The 17,217-nt window shown below is 41.7% G+C and overlaps 1 protein-coding gene and 1 long non-coding RNA gene across 3 annotated transcripts in view; one reads left to right on the forward strand and one right to left on the reverse strand.

The window, feature by feature from the left end:
* HS3ST2 (heparan sulfate-glucosamine 3-sulfotransferase 2) overlaps window positions 1–8,425 on the forward strand; it is a 118,567-nt gene extending 110,142 nt beyond the window's left edge. Inside the window, exons 2-3 of one of the 2 annotated variants that reach the window (XM_055562062.1) lie at window positions 5,645–6,253; window positions 7,793–8,425. In XM_055562062.1, coding sequence (XP_055418037.1) covers window positions 5,645–6,253; window positions 7,793–7,904 — 721 coding nt within the window. In that variant the 3' untranslated portion in view covers window positions 7,905–8,425. Of the gene's footprint in view, window positions 1–5,644; window positions 7,028–7,792 lie in introns of those variants that run through there. The other variant, XM_055562063.1, reaches the window with a different exon arrangement.
* A 3,240-nt stretch (window positions 8,426–11,665) lies between these two features.
* Window positions 11,666–17,217, reverse strand: part of LOC129637758 (uncharacterized) — a 49,125-nt gene continuing 43,573 nt past the window's right edge. Inside the window, exon 4 of the long non-coding RNA XR_008707566.1 lies at window positions 11,666–11,828. This is a non-coding gene — a long non-coding RNA (uncharacterized LOC129637758). The remainder of the gene's footprint in view (window positions 11,829–17,217) is intronic.

The raw sequence follows: 17,217 nt of genomic DNA on the forward strand, positions 1-17,217 counted from the left end.
GTGAATCTGTAGATTGCATTTGGTAGTGTAGTCATTTTCACAATATTGATTCTTTCTACCCAGGAACATGGAATATCTCTCCATTTGTTTATGTCATCTTTGATTTCTTTCATCAGTGTCCTATAATTTTCTGTGTACAATTCTTTTGTCTCCTTAGGTAAGTTTATTCCTAGATATTTAATTATTTTTGCTGCATTAGTGAATGGGATTGATTCCTTAATTTCTCTTTCTGATTTTTCATTGTTAGTAAGTAGAAATGCAAGTGATTTCTGTGTTTTGATTTTGTATCCTGCAACTTTGCTAAATTGACTGATTAGCTCTAGTAATTAATTTTCTGATACTATCTTTAGGGTTTTCTATGTACAGTATCATGTCATCTGCAAACAGTGAGAGCTTTACTTCTTCTTTTCTGATCTGTATTCTTTTTCTTTCTTTTTCTTCTCTGATTGCTGTAGCTAGGACTTCCAGAGCTATGTTGAATAATAGTGGTGAAAGTGGACACGCTTGTCTTGTTCCTGATCTTAGGGGGAATGCTTTAAATTTTTCACCATTGAGAATAATGCTTGCTGTAGACTTATCATATATGGCCTTTACTATGTTGAGGTAGGTTCCTTCTTTGCTCATTTTTTGAAGAGTTTTAATCATAAATGAGTGCTGAGTTTTGTCAAAGTTTTTTTCTGCATCTATTGAGGTTATCATATGGTTTTTATCTTTTAATTTGTTAATATAGTGTGTCACATTGATTGATTTGCATATATTGAAGAATCCTTGCATTCCTAAAATAAACCCAACTTGATCATGGTGTATGAGCTTTTTGATGTGTTGCTGAATTCTGTTTGCTAGAATTTTGTTGAGGATTTTTGCATCTATGTTCATCAGTGACATTGGCCTGTAGCTTTGTTTTTTTGTGTTGTCTTTGTCTGGTTTTGGGATCAGGGTGATAGTGGCCTCACAGAATAAGTTTGGAAGTGTTCCTTCCTCTGCATTTTTTTGGAAGAGTTTAAGAAGGATAGGCATTAGCTCTTCTCTAAATGTTTGATAGAATTCTCCTGTGAAGCCATCTGTTCCTGGGCTTTTGTTTATTGGGAGAGTTTTGATCACAGCTTTAATTTCAGTGCTTGTAATTGGGTTGTTCATAATTTCTATTTCTTTCTGGTTCAGTCTTGGAAGATTGAACTTTTCTAAGAATCTGTCCATTTCTTTCAGGTTATCCATTTTATTGCCATACAGTTGTTCATAATAGTCTCTTATAATCCTTTGTATTTCTGCCTTGTCTGTTGTAACTTCTCCTTTTTCATTTCTAATTTTGTTGATTTGATTCTTCTCTCTCTCTTTTTTTTTCTGATGAGTCTAGCTAAAGGTTTGCCAATTTTGTTTATCTTCTCAAAGAACCAGCTTTTAGTTTTATTCATCTTTACTATTGTTTCTTTCATTTCTTTTTCATTTATTTCTGCTCAGATCTTTATGATTTCTTTCCTTCTACTAATTTTGGGGGGGTTTTGTTCTTTTTCCAGTTCTTTTAGGTGTAAAGTTAGGTTGTCTATTCAATGTTTTTCTTGTTTCTTGAGGTGGGATTGTATTGCTATCAACTTCCCTCTTAGGACTGCTTTTGCTGCATCCCATGGGTTTTGAGTTGTCATGTTTTCATTGTCATTTGTTTCTATAAATTTTATTTACCTTTTGATTTCTTCAGTAACCTGTTGGTTATTTAGAAATGTGTTGTTTAATCTCCATGTGTTTGTGTTTTTTACAGTTTTTTTTTTATTGTAATTGATATCTAGTCTCATAGCATTGTGGTCAGAGAAGATGCTTGATATGATTTCAATTTTCCTAAGTTTACTGATGTTTGATTTGTGACCCAATATGTGGTCTATCCTGGAGAATGTTCCATGTGCACTTGAGAAGAAGGCGTATTCTTCTGCGTTTGGGTGGAATGTCCTGAAGATATCAATGAGATCCATCTCATCTAATGCATCATTTAAGACTTGTATTTTCTTATTAATTTTCTGTTTTGATGATCTGTCCATTGGTGTGAGTGGGGTGTTAAAGTCTCCTACTATTATTGTGTTACTGTCAATTTTTCCTTTTATGTCTATTAGTGTTCGTCTTATGTATTAAAGTGCTCCTATGTTGGGTGCATAGATATTTACAATTGTTATGTCTTCCTCTTGGATTGATCCCTTGATCGTTATGTAGTGTCTTTCCTTATCTCCTGTAATCTTTATTTTAAGGTCTATTTTGTCTGATACAAGGATTGCTACTCCAGCTTTCCTTTGCTTCCCATTTGCATGGAATATATTTTTCCATCCTCTCACTTTTAGTCTATATGTGTCTTGAAATCTGAAGTGGGTTTCTTGTAGACAGCATATATACGGGTCTGGTTTTTCTATCCATTCAGCCAGTCTGTGTCTTTTGGTTGGAGCATTTAATCCATTTATTTAAAGTAATTATTGATACATATGTTCCTATTGCCATTTTCTTAATTGTTTGGGTTGATTTTGTAGATCTTTTTTCTTCTCTTGTGTTTCTTGACTATATAAGTCCCCTTAACATTTGTTGTAAAGCTGGTTTGATGGTATTGAATTCTCTTAACTTTGGCTTGTCTGAAAAAGCTTTTTATTCCTCCATCAATTTTTTATGAGATCCTTGCTGGGTATAGTAATCTTGGTTGTAGATTTTTCCCTTTCAGTACTTTAAATATATCCTGCGATTCCCTTCTGGCCTGCAGAGTTTCTGCTGAAAGATCAGCTTAAGCATATGGGGTTTCCCTTGTATGTTACTTGTTGCTTCTCCCTTGCTGCTTTTAATATTCTTTCTTTGTGTTTAGTATTTGTTAGTTTGATTAGTATGTGTCTTGGCATGTTTTCCCTTGGGTTTATCCTGTATGGGATTCTTTGTGCCTCTTGCACTTGATTGACTATTTCCTTTTCCATCTTGGGGAAATTTTCAACTATAATCTCTTCAAAATTTTTCTCATACCCTTTCTTTTTCTCTTTTTCTTCTGGGACCCATATAATTCAAATGTTGGTGCATTTGATATTGTCCCAGAGGTCCCTGAGACTGTCTTTAGTTCTTTTCATTATTTTTACTTTATTCTGCTCTTCAGAAGTTATTTCCACCATTTTATCTTCCAGCTCACTGATTCATTCTTCTGCCTCAGATATTGTGCTATTGATTTCTTCTAGAGTATTTTTAATTTCAGTAATTGTGTTGTTTGTCTCTGCATGTTTATTCTTTAATTCTTCTAGGTCTTTGTTCATTGATTCTTGCATTTTCTCCATTTTGTTGTAAGGTTTTTGATCACCTTTATTATCATTATTCTGAATTCTTTTTCAGGTAGTTTGCCTATTTCCTCTTCATTTATTTGGACTAGTTTGTTCCTTCATTTGTGTAGCATTTCTCTACTTTTTCATTATTTTTTGTAACTTATTGTGTTTGAGGTCTCCTTTTCCCAGGTTCCAAGGTTGAATTCTTTCTTCCTTTTGGTTTCTGCCCTCCTAAGGTTGGGCCAATGGTTTGTGTAAGCTTCCTATAGGGTGAGATTTGTGCTGAGTTTTTCTGTTTGTTTTTCCTCTGATGGGCAAGGCTGAGTGAGGTGGTAATCCTGTGATGATTTGGTCTGTATTTTTGTTTTGTTGGTTGTTTAGATGCAGCGTCCTGCACAGGGTGCTTACTGGTGGTTGGGTGATACCGGGTCTTGTATTCCAGTGGTTTCCTTTGTGTGAGTTCTCTGTGCTGTGATTCATGGGGTCGCAAAGAGTCGGACCCGACTGAGTGACTGATCTGATCTGATCTGAGGGTTAGTTCTCTCGTAGTCTAGGATCTTGGAGTCACTGCTCCCACTCCAAAGGCTCAGGGCTTGATCTCGAGCTTTGCGTGGCTCTATATTATTATTTTCTGCTGGCCAGGTACCCCTGTCTGCTCTCAGCTGGTGTTCTGCATGCATTTCTGTGTCTGAAGGTATATTCCTGATGTATCTGCAGAGAGAGGTGTACTCCATGTCCACCTACTCCTCTGCCATCTTTTTATTTTATTTTATTTTATTTATTTATTTTGTAGCTTTATGTTCATGGCAGTTCTCCGCCTGGATGCTTACTCAGTTTTGAACTGAGTTGGAAGCTATCAAGTTTCTGAAGAGATTATAGAACACCTATCTCAGCAGGGCTGGGTTTGTTGTTAATGAATCTCTACAAACAAAATCCGAGTCTGTCAACTAGTAGAAGTTTGCCTGTTCCTTTTCTCAACTGCCAGGTGCTTGTGGGCAGCCAGACCACTGCAGGAATCCTGAAGGAAAGAACCTCAGGACAAATGGTCCCAGCAGCTGCTAGGGTCTTGCCCCAATATTCCTTGATCAGGATCAGCTAGCCACAAGCAGCAAGTCTTCTGGCTGGCTAAGCCAAATTGATACTGAGTCCAAGCTTGCTCTGCTCGCTGCATGACAAGCCAATGAATCTGAGAGACGAGGGGCTGAGGCAAGAAAGAGACTTTATTTGGGGGCCAACTGATCGAGAAGATGGCAGGCTAGCACCTCAAAAGAACCATCTTCCTTTAAAAAAATAAAATTCTTGGGTGATTTAATGTGCAGCCAGGATTAAGAAAAATTTTGCTGTCATTGTTCAGTCATTAAGTCATGTGTCCGACTCTTTGCAGCCCCATGAACTGCAGCATTCCTGGCTCCTCTATCCTTCACTATATAAGAAAAACTAATTAAGGGTAAAACACAACTTTCAGAAAGAAATAGCAACTGGAAACCAGAGGTGTTTCCCTTCACGAGGACCTGAAAGAGATACACCTGAGAAGGAGACATCACCTTGTCCTACCATCCTCCCTTAAACCTTAAGCAGAACTAGGAAATTAAGAGGAGAGCAAGAGGTTGCATTACTGGGCTTCTGACTGAGCCCCTCCCCCCACCCACCCATGATATTCTCCCCCCACCCATCTCACCCCTGATATTCTGTGCTTCTTCAATCTTTTACCAGGGATATATTTCAGATGTATTTCAGCAGGAAAAGACATCAGAACTCATTTCAAAAACACATGCTATTCCTACAAAACATGCCTTTCCTCTCCCCCAAAGACTTTCTTAATATATTTGGAGAGATATCTTTTGCCAGAACAATATTCAGTGGCTTCCTTTGTATTTTTTGAATATGTAATAAACACAATAAAAATTTCAAGCAGTGTAAAAGATTATACAATAAAAAGCAATTCTCATTTATCCCTGACCTCCCTGCTCTGCTCCCACTCAAGGCCCCTCCCCAGAAGCAATTACTTTTATTGGTTTCTTGGTATCTTTCCCCAGATAAACAAGCTGTGTCTTGCCTTTTTTCATTTAAGCACTAAATCTTGGAAATGATTCCATAAGAGTACACACAGATCTACCCAACTGTATTAATTGGCTATTCCATCATGTATCTAACCCATACTGATGGACATTTAGATTGGTTCTTGTCTTAAACTGTTACAGACTTTGAAAAAAGGGTCAACAAGAGTTAGGTGCTTCATCAGATGGGAACAGGGGAGGCTCAAATATCACAGAGGAGAAGGGGGCGGGGATCCCCTGGGAAGCTGGGTGGAGGGAAGTGATCTCCCCGGGGGGCCCCCAACACAGCCCTGGCTGATCATGTGCATTTCTGCCCCACAGGAGCCTCATGCCTCGGACCCTCGAGAGTCAGATCACACTGGAAAAGACCCCCAGCTATTTTGTCACTCAAGAGGCCCCTCGCCGGATCTTCAACATGTCCCGAGACACCAAGCTGATCGTGGTCGTACGGAACCCCGTGACCCGTGCCATCTCGGATTACACCCAGACGCTCTCCAAGAAGCCAGACATCCCCACGTTTGAGGGCCTCTCGTTCCGCAACCGCACACTGGGCCTGGTGGACGTGTCCTGGAACGCCATCCGCATCGGCATGTACGCGCTGCACCTGGAGAGCTGGCTGCGTTACTTCCCATTGGCTCAGATCCACTTCGTCAGTGGCGAGCGGCTCATCACCGACCCGGCGGGCGAGATGGGGCGCGTCCAGGACTTCCTGGGCATTAAGAGGCTCATCACGGACAAGCACTTCTACTTCAACAAAACCAAAGGATTCCCTTGCTTGAAAAAAACAGAATCGAGCCTCCTGCCTCGATGCCTGGGCAAATCAAAAGGCAGAACTCATGTACAGATCGACCCTGAAGTGATAGACCAACTCCGGGAATTTTATAGACCATATAATATTAAATTTTATGAAACTGTTGGGCAGGACTTCAGGTGGGAATGAGCCACAGAGATTCAAGGGCTCTTCTGCTAGTCTCTTCCCTGAGGTTTGCCCTGAGAGCCTCTGGCCCTCTTCCCTCAGTGAATCCAGGCTCCAGCCCCTATTCCCCTCTTGGGTTCCATCCTCTTGGAATGGGGAAGCCCAGCTAAAGGCCAAGAGACCAGGGGGGGTCCTTGCCACTAGCTCTCCCCAGTCTGTCCAGGCAAAGTTGATCTATTTCTGGCACATCTGGTCAGTTCCTAATAGTTTCCCTTCAGCCCATATGAGGCCCTGGGAAATTGTTTCAGGAAGCACAGATCTTCTGATTATAGATACATATTATAAGTGGTGATGGTTCTGTTGCTATGAACACAGCAGTCTGTCCCGTCACTGTCCACCCTGGAGTGGGCTTGTTAATTCCAAGTGGCATGTACCTCCCCTCTGAGCTTAACTCTCTGGAGCCGCCCTGGGTGATGGATGGGGACCAGCCTTGTCCTCCTGACCTTAGCAGCTCGTGCAGAGATTGTGGAGCTGGAAGTGTTCCCCCTGGCCACTCTTAGGAGACAGACCCTTTGCTGATGAAATAAACCAGTGATTTCAAAGCCTGTGGTTTCAACTCTGCTTGAAGGGGAACTGTCTTTAAAAACCACCCTGTGATTCTCCCTGCTCCCTGTGGACAAAAGCACATAATTCTGCTGTTACGGGTACTTTCCTCACGCGAGCTTTCATGTTCAGCATGCAATGGAATCATGCTTGTCCATGTGAAATAAATACGGCTCTCTCATGTCCTTATGGCTGGGCTTTCTCTGTGAGTCAGGCCTGGGGCATGGCTCATTCCTCCAGCTCCTCCCAGCAAGGTGGGGCTGTGCTGGGGATGCTGTGGGAGGGCAGTGAGAGGAGAAGCAAGGGGGTGGGGGAAGGAGAAGAGGTTCTTGCTGACAAAGGCTGGGGAGACCTGTAAGGGCATCCTCTTCCTGAAACATAGTCTGATGAAGTCAGCTCTCCGTGTTAAGCTTTACATCTGAGATGAAGCCAGACTAGAGGCTGACAGGACATCAGACATGTTTTTGCTTGGCCAGCTTGACATTTGGAAATAATTTCCCACATTACAAACTTGGGAGTGTTCATATAAAATATGCATTTCCAGCTTCTTAAAAAAATTTTTTTATTGGAGTATAGTTGATTTACAGTGTTGTGTTCATTCCTGCTCTACAGTGAAATGAATCATAAATATATGTGTGTGTATATATATACATGCCCACTCTTTTTTAGATTTTTTTTCCCCATATAGGTCATTACGGAGCATTTGAATAGAGTTCCCTGTACTACACAGTAGGTCCTTTATTTTACATATAGTAGTGTATATATGTCAATCACAATCTCACGATTTATCCCTCCCCCTATCGTTTCCCCCAGTAACCATAAGATCGTTTTCTACATCTATGACTGTATTTCTGTTGTGTAAATAGGTTCATTTGCACCATTTTTTAGATTACACATATAAGCAATATCATATGATATTTGTCTTTCTCTGTCCAACTTACTTCACTCAGTGTGACATGGAGACTTGGCCAGCTGAGCCTGTGCTTCACGACTGCCACCTTGGATGGGACCTGCACTCCTCGATTTTTCAGACTCCAGCTGGACCCCCTCATCATCATGTAAGGCATTGTAATGCCTTACAGTGACCCCTGTAAGGCATTTGAGTTCACAGGCCTGCTTTGAGTATGTACCATGGTCTCAGAATAAAGTCCGAATCCTCCAGCATGGTGCTTGGGACAACGCCAATGGCAGCTTTGGGATTACCTTCTTCTCCCTCCTCACCCTCTGCTCCAGTCTTACAGAACTGTGTGCCTTTTCCTGACATTTTCTGTATCCATGCCTTGCTTGCCCCCAGGCATCTCCAGCTAATGGAAACCCCTGCTCCCATAAGACTTCACTCAAGTGTCTCTGGCTTGATATTTGTGCAGCCATCCCCCACCAAGCTGACTTATCTGCTTGCTCTTCTGCACGTGGTAGTTTGCATACATCTCAGTTCTAGCTTTTATCACATTAGAGTATCATTACTTGTATAAATGCCTGTCTTGACCATAGACCCTGAACTCCCTGAGAGTCAAGACTGCATCTTGCTGATATGCAGTAGGCACACAGCAAATGTTTGAGGGATGAATGTGTAAGTGGATGGATGGATGTTGGAAGTCTGGTGACATGGACAGGAATGTCCCATGGAACTGGACTTCTGGGACACTTGCCAGATAGCTCCACAGGACCCACGGGTAGCTGGGAAGGATTGCTGAACCTCCAGGGGCCCCTTTGCCCTTTGTCTGCTCTGTCAAGCATCATGGAAGGCTCCTGAAAATAAGAGTCTGACTTACAAGATTTACAAAAGCCTGAGACATTAGCTCTGTGTCTTAGTACGCTTTTATACCCCAAGCATCTTAGGAAATGACTTAGGAAAATCAAATGACTGAGAATATGGTACCAATAATCCATGGTTCCAAGCATCTCCCATGGGCATGGGGAAGGGGGACAGAGGCCAGTGGGAGCTACCACCACCCAGAAACTGGGCACTGAACCTCTGGGGACCAGAAGAAGAATGAGTTGGATATGGTCATTAATGAATTGCCCTTGTACATTCCCCTGCAAAAGTATTTGGTGTCCTGTGATCTTGGACAAGGTTGTAGCCAGAAGGAGATAGAATTACACTGGGACCCAGAGGAAATACCCAAGAAACTGTGAAATGTGCTTGTTTATCCTGATCAGGAATTAGAATTGATGAAATTTCTGAATTTTGTATGCACAAATGCAGCTTTATTCCTTTGCATTATAAGCATTCTCAGACCTCCCAGACTAAGTAGCCTCTAAGTATTAATGAATAGGTCAGAATCTATTGTAATTAATGTATCAATCATCATATGCAAATAAAAGATGCTAAAGTACCTTAAAAATCCTAGTTGAAACAAGTGAAGTCAGGTGTATACACGGGTCTGTTCAGCAAACTCTGATTTTTAATCCAGTGCAAATATATCCTTTCACCCTGAGGGCAAACTTGCACAAGCTCCAAATTATTGTGGTTTAAATAGATGAAGTCTGGCTATTCAAATCTGAAACGAAGAAGGCTCCTCCAGGCCTCTGTGTGTGTGTGTGTGTGTGTGTGTGTGTGTGTTTGAAGCGTGTTTTTCTCTCTCACTAACAGTACAGGGTGCACAGTAATTCCCAAATACCAGAGAATCAGGTTCCTTCCACCCTAGAGCCCACAATTCATGATGGCTCATTCCACTAGCGTGACAGGAGTGTGGAAGTCATTGAGATCACCCGAAAGAGAACACACAAAGAGCCTCCTGACACAAAACCACCCTAGCGAATTTATTTTCAGGGCAGCAATAGAGAAACAGACATAGAAAACAGACCTATGGACATGGAGGGAGGGGAGGAGGGAGAAGGGGAGATGTACCGAGAGAGTAACATGGAAATTTACAACACCATATGTAAAATAAGTAGCCAATGGGAATTTGCTATATGACTCAGGGAACTCAAACAGGGGCTCTGTGACAGACTGAAGAGTGGGATGCGGAGGGAGATGGGAGGGAGGTCCAGGAGGGAGGGGACATGGGTTTTACCAATGGCTGATTCTTATTGATACATGACAGAAAACCACAAAATTCCGTAAAGCAATTATCCTTCAATTAAAAAAAAATGTTTTTAATGTTATATATATTTAAAAAAAACTTCCATAGCAAGGAGTCTTCATTGGGAAGGCTCCAGGTGTGCCCTGGAGGTTGTTGGTTCAGGGAAGCTGGAGGCAGGCTAACCAGAAGGGAATATCTCATGTGATTGCAATGCCTTCCATGTCTTATCATCCCTACAAAGCAAGTCTTATTTCAAAGTGTAAATACTGGATAGATGGGCGTGATGGTTAAGAGCAGGGACTGTCTGAGTTCTGACTCTAACTTACTACTCCCTTATTCTGGGATCTTGGGCAAGTTATTTGATGCTCACTGTGCCAGTTTCCCCATCTGTGAAACAGACGTGCTAAAAATAGTACCAACATCATAGTGGTTTATGAGGATTAGACATGTCAATTCATGTGAAGTTTGAGAATCACATTCAAAAGTGGTAACTGATATTGACATTATTCCAATCTTTGAGGTGAGGAAACAGGCTGAACAAAGTGAAGAAAGTCAAGTTCATACAAGTAGTAGAGGTAGGAGTCAACCCAGGCATTCCTCTCAAGAGAGATGGGTGAGCGAGTGAGTCCGGTGCAGTAATTGGAGAGAATGCAAGATGGAGGGTGGCGTAAAGGAAGGCGGCGTTAACACAGGCAGCGAGGACTTCATGAGAAAGAACACGGATCCCCTTCCCGCTCCATCTCCAGTTATGAAATCTCACCACCTCTTGAATAAAGCTCAGCTCGTTTATTAGACGCCACAGCTGTAATGGCGTTACATCTCCCAGGAGCAAGAAGGACATTATGGGGTCTGGTCCTCAAATTGGTAAAGAACCTACTAGATGAAATACAGAAAAAGTGGGAATCGATGGGATTTCTTTTGTTCTGCAAATATTTACTGAACAATTTAGGCAGACACCGAGGATACACAGTTGTGTGAACGTTTGTTCCTGTTTCCTCCTCGGAGCTCCCAGACTAATGAGGATGAGAGACACATAAACAATTACTCTATAACATAATAAGCGGCAAGTATGTGATGAGCGCTCAGGGAAGAGGACGAGGACTTCCGTGGAGGAAGTGGCAGTGGAGCCATGTCTTAAAGAATGCTGAGGAATTCATCCTTTGGAGAAGAATGTTATATGCCAGTCTGAAATGGCGAGAATCTGTTTTTCTAGGTCAGGACAACCAGAAACAAGGATTAAGGGCACTGGGCTAAATTCCAGTCACTGGATTGGACCCTAGGCCTATCCACACCACATCCCAGTTCAAGGGCTAGTCTCAGTTTTTCCACAAATTCAGAGTGGACCCCACACCTGCCTACCCAATACTAAGGGCAGAAATGCAAAGCCACTCTTTTTCCAGGATAAGATGAGCCACTAGTCTGCTTAGATGCCTTCTATGGGAGACAAACGTCCTCTCTTCCTCTCACTCCACCTCCCATTGCCCAGCCCTGGAGAGCCAAAGAACCAATTCAGGTGGATAAATAGATGCCCCAAGGGGCCTCTCACACTTGAACAATGAATTTGGTTCTTGATAAAATTGGCTTCCTGATAAATAAGGAGAACATACTGCTTTTATCATTTGGGAGAAACAAGAAAAGAAGGAAGGAAAGAAAGGGAGAGGGAGGAAGGAAGAAAGGAAACATATACCTCAGCCTCCAAAACAGCTTAGAACGAAACGGAAATATGACTGTGCCATTTAGGAAATATATGCCTGACTGCTTTTTATTGACAACAGTAGCTTAAATAAATTAGGGATTTATTTTCTCAAATTAAAGAAGTCTGGATTTGGACAGTCTAGTACTGGTACAGCAGCTCTGTTAACAGGGATTCAGATGCCTTCTCTCTAGTACATCATCCTTAGTCCATTGGCTTGCATCCTCATGGTCCAAGATGGATGCTGGTGCTCCAGCCACCACATCTCTGTTTCAGTCAGAAAGAAGGTAAAAAGAAAGTTAGAAAAACGCTCCTGCTAATCAGTTCAACCCCATCTGAGGAGATTTCCTAGATAGTCTACCCAGTAACTTATACTTACATCTCATGGACTATTGTTAGCTGAAAAATGGCCTAAGAAAATGTAATCTGTTAGCTAAACATATTACCTCCCTGACAACCCAGGATTTTGACACTAAGGAAAAATAAGAGAATGGATACTGAGAAGGCAATTAACAATCTTCGTAGCAATAGCCTCCAAGAATTTGAAAAATCTGTCTCTTAGATTACTGATATATTCCAACAAATCTTGAAAGTCTCCCACAACCATCTTCCAGTTCCACCCACTTTGAGACCTTCTGTTTGTCTCCCTATCTCTTGCACTTGACCTCTCAAGCCAAATGTCTTCAGAATCAACTTCTCCCAGCCTGCATCTCCAGCTAGTAGATCAGTTCTCTGAAGGGAGCACAGTGGGCAATGAGGGGAATATCTGCTTTGTAGAATTTGCCAATTTCCCTGGTGTAAATGCACCCACGGAAGGCAATTACAAGCTACTGATGTGACATCATTCAATGCAGTCCTGAACTGTCTCTCCAGAGGCTGCCTCCTTAGCTCTAGCACAGCACCACTAAAATCTCTCATTCCCTGCCTGCCCAACCAGGAAGCACTTGAGAAAATGAGGAGCCCTGGATCCTTGTTACGCACCACTGCCTGGATGAGACCTGAGCTGGGGACACTGGACTGATATTTTCAACACTTCTAAAACAAGCCAGATTGCGCTTTATCTGATGATGTGAGGCAGTCACGTCAGACAAGAATTTAATTGACCTAAATTTAATTATATTCTGTCAGAGAGAGAAGAGAAGAGATGATTCAAACAGTGTGAGCAATTCTGTCATCTTGCTCCATGACAGTGACCATGAGAGGATGCTGGGATTTTCCGTCCCCTCCATCCCTCTCCACGCCCATCACCACGTGTGAGCATTTTGCCTCTCTGATTGTGATGCTGATGTATATTATTATTTATTCCTCACCCTCCATGGTCCCTGAAAACAAGCCAACTGCTGTCTTAATTGTCCAAGCGGATAAATAAACAAATCCATAGCAATGATAGAAGATAAAGTGGTAGTGTTAGACTGGGGAAATTTCTGCAGGCAGTTTGGCTTCCCTGCCTTTGTTAGCTTTAGAACCCACTCTCTGAGTAAGAGGCAACTCCCTTTACTTGCCTTCCTCACTTGGCATACAACCCCTGCGTGCATGCATACACACACACACACTCAGGCTGCCTGAGAAGGGACAAGACCATGAGTGAAAGGTGGCAAAAGAAAAGCAGGGGAGGATGGGAGAGCTGCCAGCAGTTTTTAATTCCTACATCCACCTTACTCCTGCCGGGGCCACATAGTTGGGGCCCCTCCCTCACTCTGCAGAGGGTTTGGCAGGAGCGCACCCAGTGGGAGTGTGTGTGACTGACACTTACTTCACTCCTATGTCCCCTGGAGGATGGGAGACGAGTCTGTGTGACTGACATGTGTCAAGCTGATCCACGTCTAACCACAACATGATTGATGACACATGGCTAATTGGATCACGGCTGACTGACACACGCTTTGTGGGCATGGCCTGCCCAGCACACGTCAGCTTGTCTGAGGAGCACCAGTGTGACTGACGCAGGCTCAGCCCTGCAGTGCAGCTGGCATCTTGCCTGCAGTCCTGCCCTTGGGCTTCTGGAAAGGGGCTCCTTTCCCCACTAAGCCTGAAACAAAGGATGCATTTGCAGCTTGGCCACAGCTCCTCAGCCCCTGACCTGGCTGTCCTTCCACGCTGGGCATCTGGCTCTGTCGGAGCCCAGTATGAGCCCTGTAGTTCACTCTACACAGATCAACCTGGTCCCAGTGGGGTCCATTCTAGGCTCCTCAAGTGGCTTTTCAAGGCACCTTATGCCACCTTCAGTCTTGAACCTTCTTTCCAGAGGCTGTAGCCACTCAGAGCCCTTGGGCAAAGGTCCAGCAAGAGAACTCCAGGTAACATGGAGACATGAAGATAAAATGGCAGAGGCAAAATATCAAGGGAAACAAAGATATTTATACAGGACTTGATCTTTCTCCTGCCTTTGAATGATATTAACCTGACTTATAAACTTGTTTAAGGGCACAAAGTCCTTTCATATACTTTACATAATTTTCTCTTCATAATAACTAAGATTTGTATTTCTGCTTTGCAGAGGGAAGAAATTGACACCCAAAGATTTTTTAAGCTAGTTGTCTAGGGTCTCACAGCCAGGACTCAAATCTATAATTCTCACTCCAATTCCCTCATTGTGAGGAAGAGACTTATGCCACAGTATGAAAATTTAAATTGTCTTTTAGGAAGAACTTGACATCAACAAAGGCTGTTAGACCTGGGAATGAAGAAAAGACATGTGGTGGCTTTTAGCTAACATTCTTTAAGGGCAGGAAAATAATATCTGAGAAATGAAGATAAGATCGGCGTAAAGTCTAAGTGTTTTGTCTGTGGCAACAAAGGCTTGGGAGTTGACCCAAGCCTTCCCTTGAAAATTAAACTAACTTTGGAGAGTCGAGTTGCTGCAAGGATCAACATAAAATTCCAGGTCAGAAGCTAAATTATCAAGAGAAAGATAGAATCATATCAAGAAATGTTTGTGATAAATGTTCCATGATGATTGAGCTCAAACACGGCTCTGAGTTTCTGAACAGTCAGGGCAAAGAGAACAACGGATGGGTAATGTGCTTTATATGACCTAATGCTGTGAGCTCAAGGGAGAGAGAATCAATTTCCTGGGGGAGAGCTAGTGGTCAATAAAATATATTCTTGATAATTATTTTTGCAGTAACTCCTGGAATATCCCCATATTTGTCTTAGATAGTATGTGTTAATCACTCAGTCATATCTGACTCTTTGTGACTCCATGGACTGTAGTCCACCAAGCTCCTCTGTCCATGGAATTCTCCAGGCAAGAATATTGGAGTGGATTGCCATTTCATTCTCCAGGGCATCTTCCTGACCCAGGGATCGAACCCAGGTCTCCCACATTGCAGGCATATTCTTTACCCTCTGAGCCACCAGGGAAGCCGCTTCCTTACATTAAGTGATACAAACACAAAACAGTAAGAATGATGAGTCTATTAAGAAGATTCTGTCGGGGATCAAGGTTCCACTGAAGCAAATGATAGCTAGTCTCAGTGAATAGACGGATAAAGCCTGGTGAATCCTGAGAGGGAAAAATTAGGACTTTATTCTTCCTAGAGCAACAGTCATCCGATTCTGGCATTGGCTGCAGACAAACGATGCACCATGGATGTCACCAGTGAGCCTACGCAAGACAAGTATTCTATGACTTCCAGTGGAAGTGGACTCCTAAGAAAGAAATCGGGCAAATGGTGAACAAAAGTGATCATTTATAATGAAAACAACAAAAACTTTTAGTATTCTAAAAAACGAAGTGTTATTGAAATAACTACCGACAAAGCCAACAGTTTGTCTTCCTAAATGGTCCTTGGTTAATTAAAAATTCAGTTAATCTCCAAAATATTGTCATGGCCCTAACCTTAAAGATTCCGCAGTTAAAAAAATTCCAAAGTCCCTCTTTCACCTTGAAGGGTACATATCTGCATATAAAGTGACCCCAAAGTTTGGGTGGCCCATCATGTTCCCAATAATATGTTTTCATATGTATTACCAACTTCAGTTTGTGAAGTTGAACCATGTGAAAATGCCAACATTCACATGCAAAAATGGCAGTCTTACATGGTTCGACCCAATAGAGATTTGTAGAAATTTAGAGGAAATAGTGAGCTAGCTACTTGTAATGTCTCGTTTTTTTTCTTCTTCAGATGTATTTAAAATCACATTATCTGGACTGTTATAAGGATTCAAAATACTGCTTTGTTCCCCTTCTTGTATCTTCATGAAATGATATTATTTGAATTCTTCTTATTAATTTTTGGCATCAAGACCTCATTTGAATTAATCTAACGCTTCTCTGCCGTGGTGGCCTCCCAGTCCCATGCACCCATTCCCAGGACACAAGGAGTCATGATTCTGTCATCATGATCATTCAACATTTCATTTAAGATAATCTTGTTTACATCTAACACTTGCACTGTGAGTTCACATCTCAAGAAATAATGATTGAATCAGAGGGATGGAATGGGGAGGGAGGAGGGAGGAGGATTCAGGATGGGGAACACATGTATACCTGTGGCGGATTCATTTTTATATTTGGCAAAACTAATACAATTATGTAAAGTTTAAAAATAAAATAAAATTTAAAAAAAAAAAAGAAATAATGATTGAATCAGTGTTAAATTTCTTTGCCTTTTCTGTTACCAAGTCCATCCAATGGCCTATACAATATCCTAAATTAGCATTGAATCAGCTCACTTCAGGTATCCTCAGGGTTCAAAATACAGTAATTTAGAGAATGTCCTTTACATTGGATACATAATAAGGACTCAAATATAAGATGACCCATCTTCTCAGAGAGACTTTTTAGTGGGAGGAGCTGTCACCCCTCATATAAACATATTTGGAGACTACTTTCAATTTTGAGTACTAGCATATAGCAATTAATCTTTTGGGAAAATTCAGCAGCAGAACGGCCCCCAGGTAACTGAGTGAATAAACCTTTTGAGTAGGATAATTTAATATTTCCCATTTGGATGTCAAGATTTCTTTTTTTTTTGCCAAATGCAGGTTTTCTTTTTGGCATAATTCACATTTAGCTCATTCTACCTGTTACCATTTAGCCTACAGGTTTGACTGCTTCCTCTTGTCTCCTGGGACCTGTGACTATAACCTGGACATCTAGGGGGATGAAAGTATACCGGTCTTGTTTCCTGTGGCCATAGACCATGTTTCTAATTCACATAGAAACTGCATCAAATTATTGAAGGACACAGTCTTATCTTATGCCATTAAAAAAGTAAGAATTTGCTATTCTATCTCACAGTGAATTTAGGGGAAAAAAAAAAATGAGAGAGAGAGAGGAGAAGGAGGGAGGAAGGAGGAGAGAGAATTAAAAGCCTTGGATCAATACTATTAAGATCATATGACTTGACCCATAAATGATTTATATATATGAAATCAAAGTCAATAATATATCAAGGGCCTTAGTTTGTTTGTTCTAACCACTCTCTATTGAGTGAAACAGAGTCAAACTGTGATCAATGGTCAAATAACTGAGTTAAAGCTGCCTTAGGAGAACATTAGAATGGGAGAGCCTGATCTGCAGTTTTTGAAGATGAAATGTGGCATTGAGATTTTAGGGAATATTAATTAGACCAATTGTTTCCCAAACTTTAGACATTTGAGCATCATCCATACAATTTTTTCTATAGCCACATATTACCTGTATTATTAT

Source organism: Bubalus kerabau, chromosome 23 (genome assembly GCF_029407905.1).
Source record: "Bubalus kerabau isolate K-KA32 ecotype Philippines breed swamp buffalo chromosome 23, PCC_UOA_SB_1v2, whole genome shotgun sequence".
NCBI lineage: Eukaryota > Metazoa > Chordata > Mammalia > Artiodactyla > Bovidae > Bubalus > Bubalus kerabau.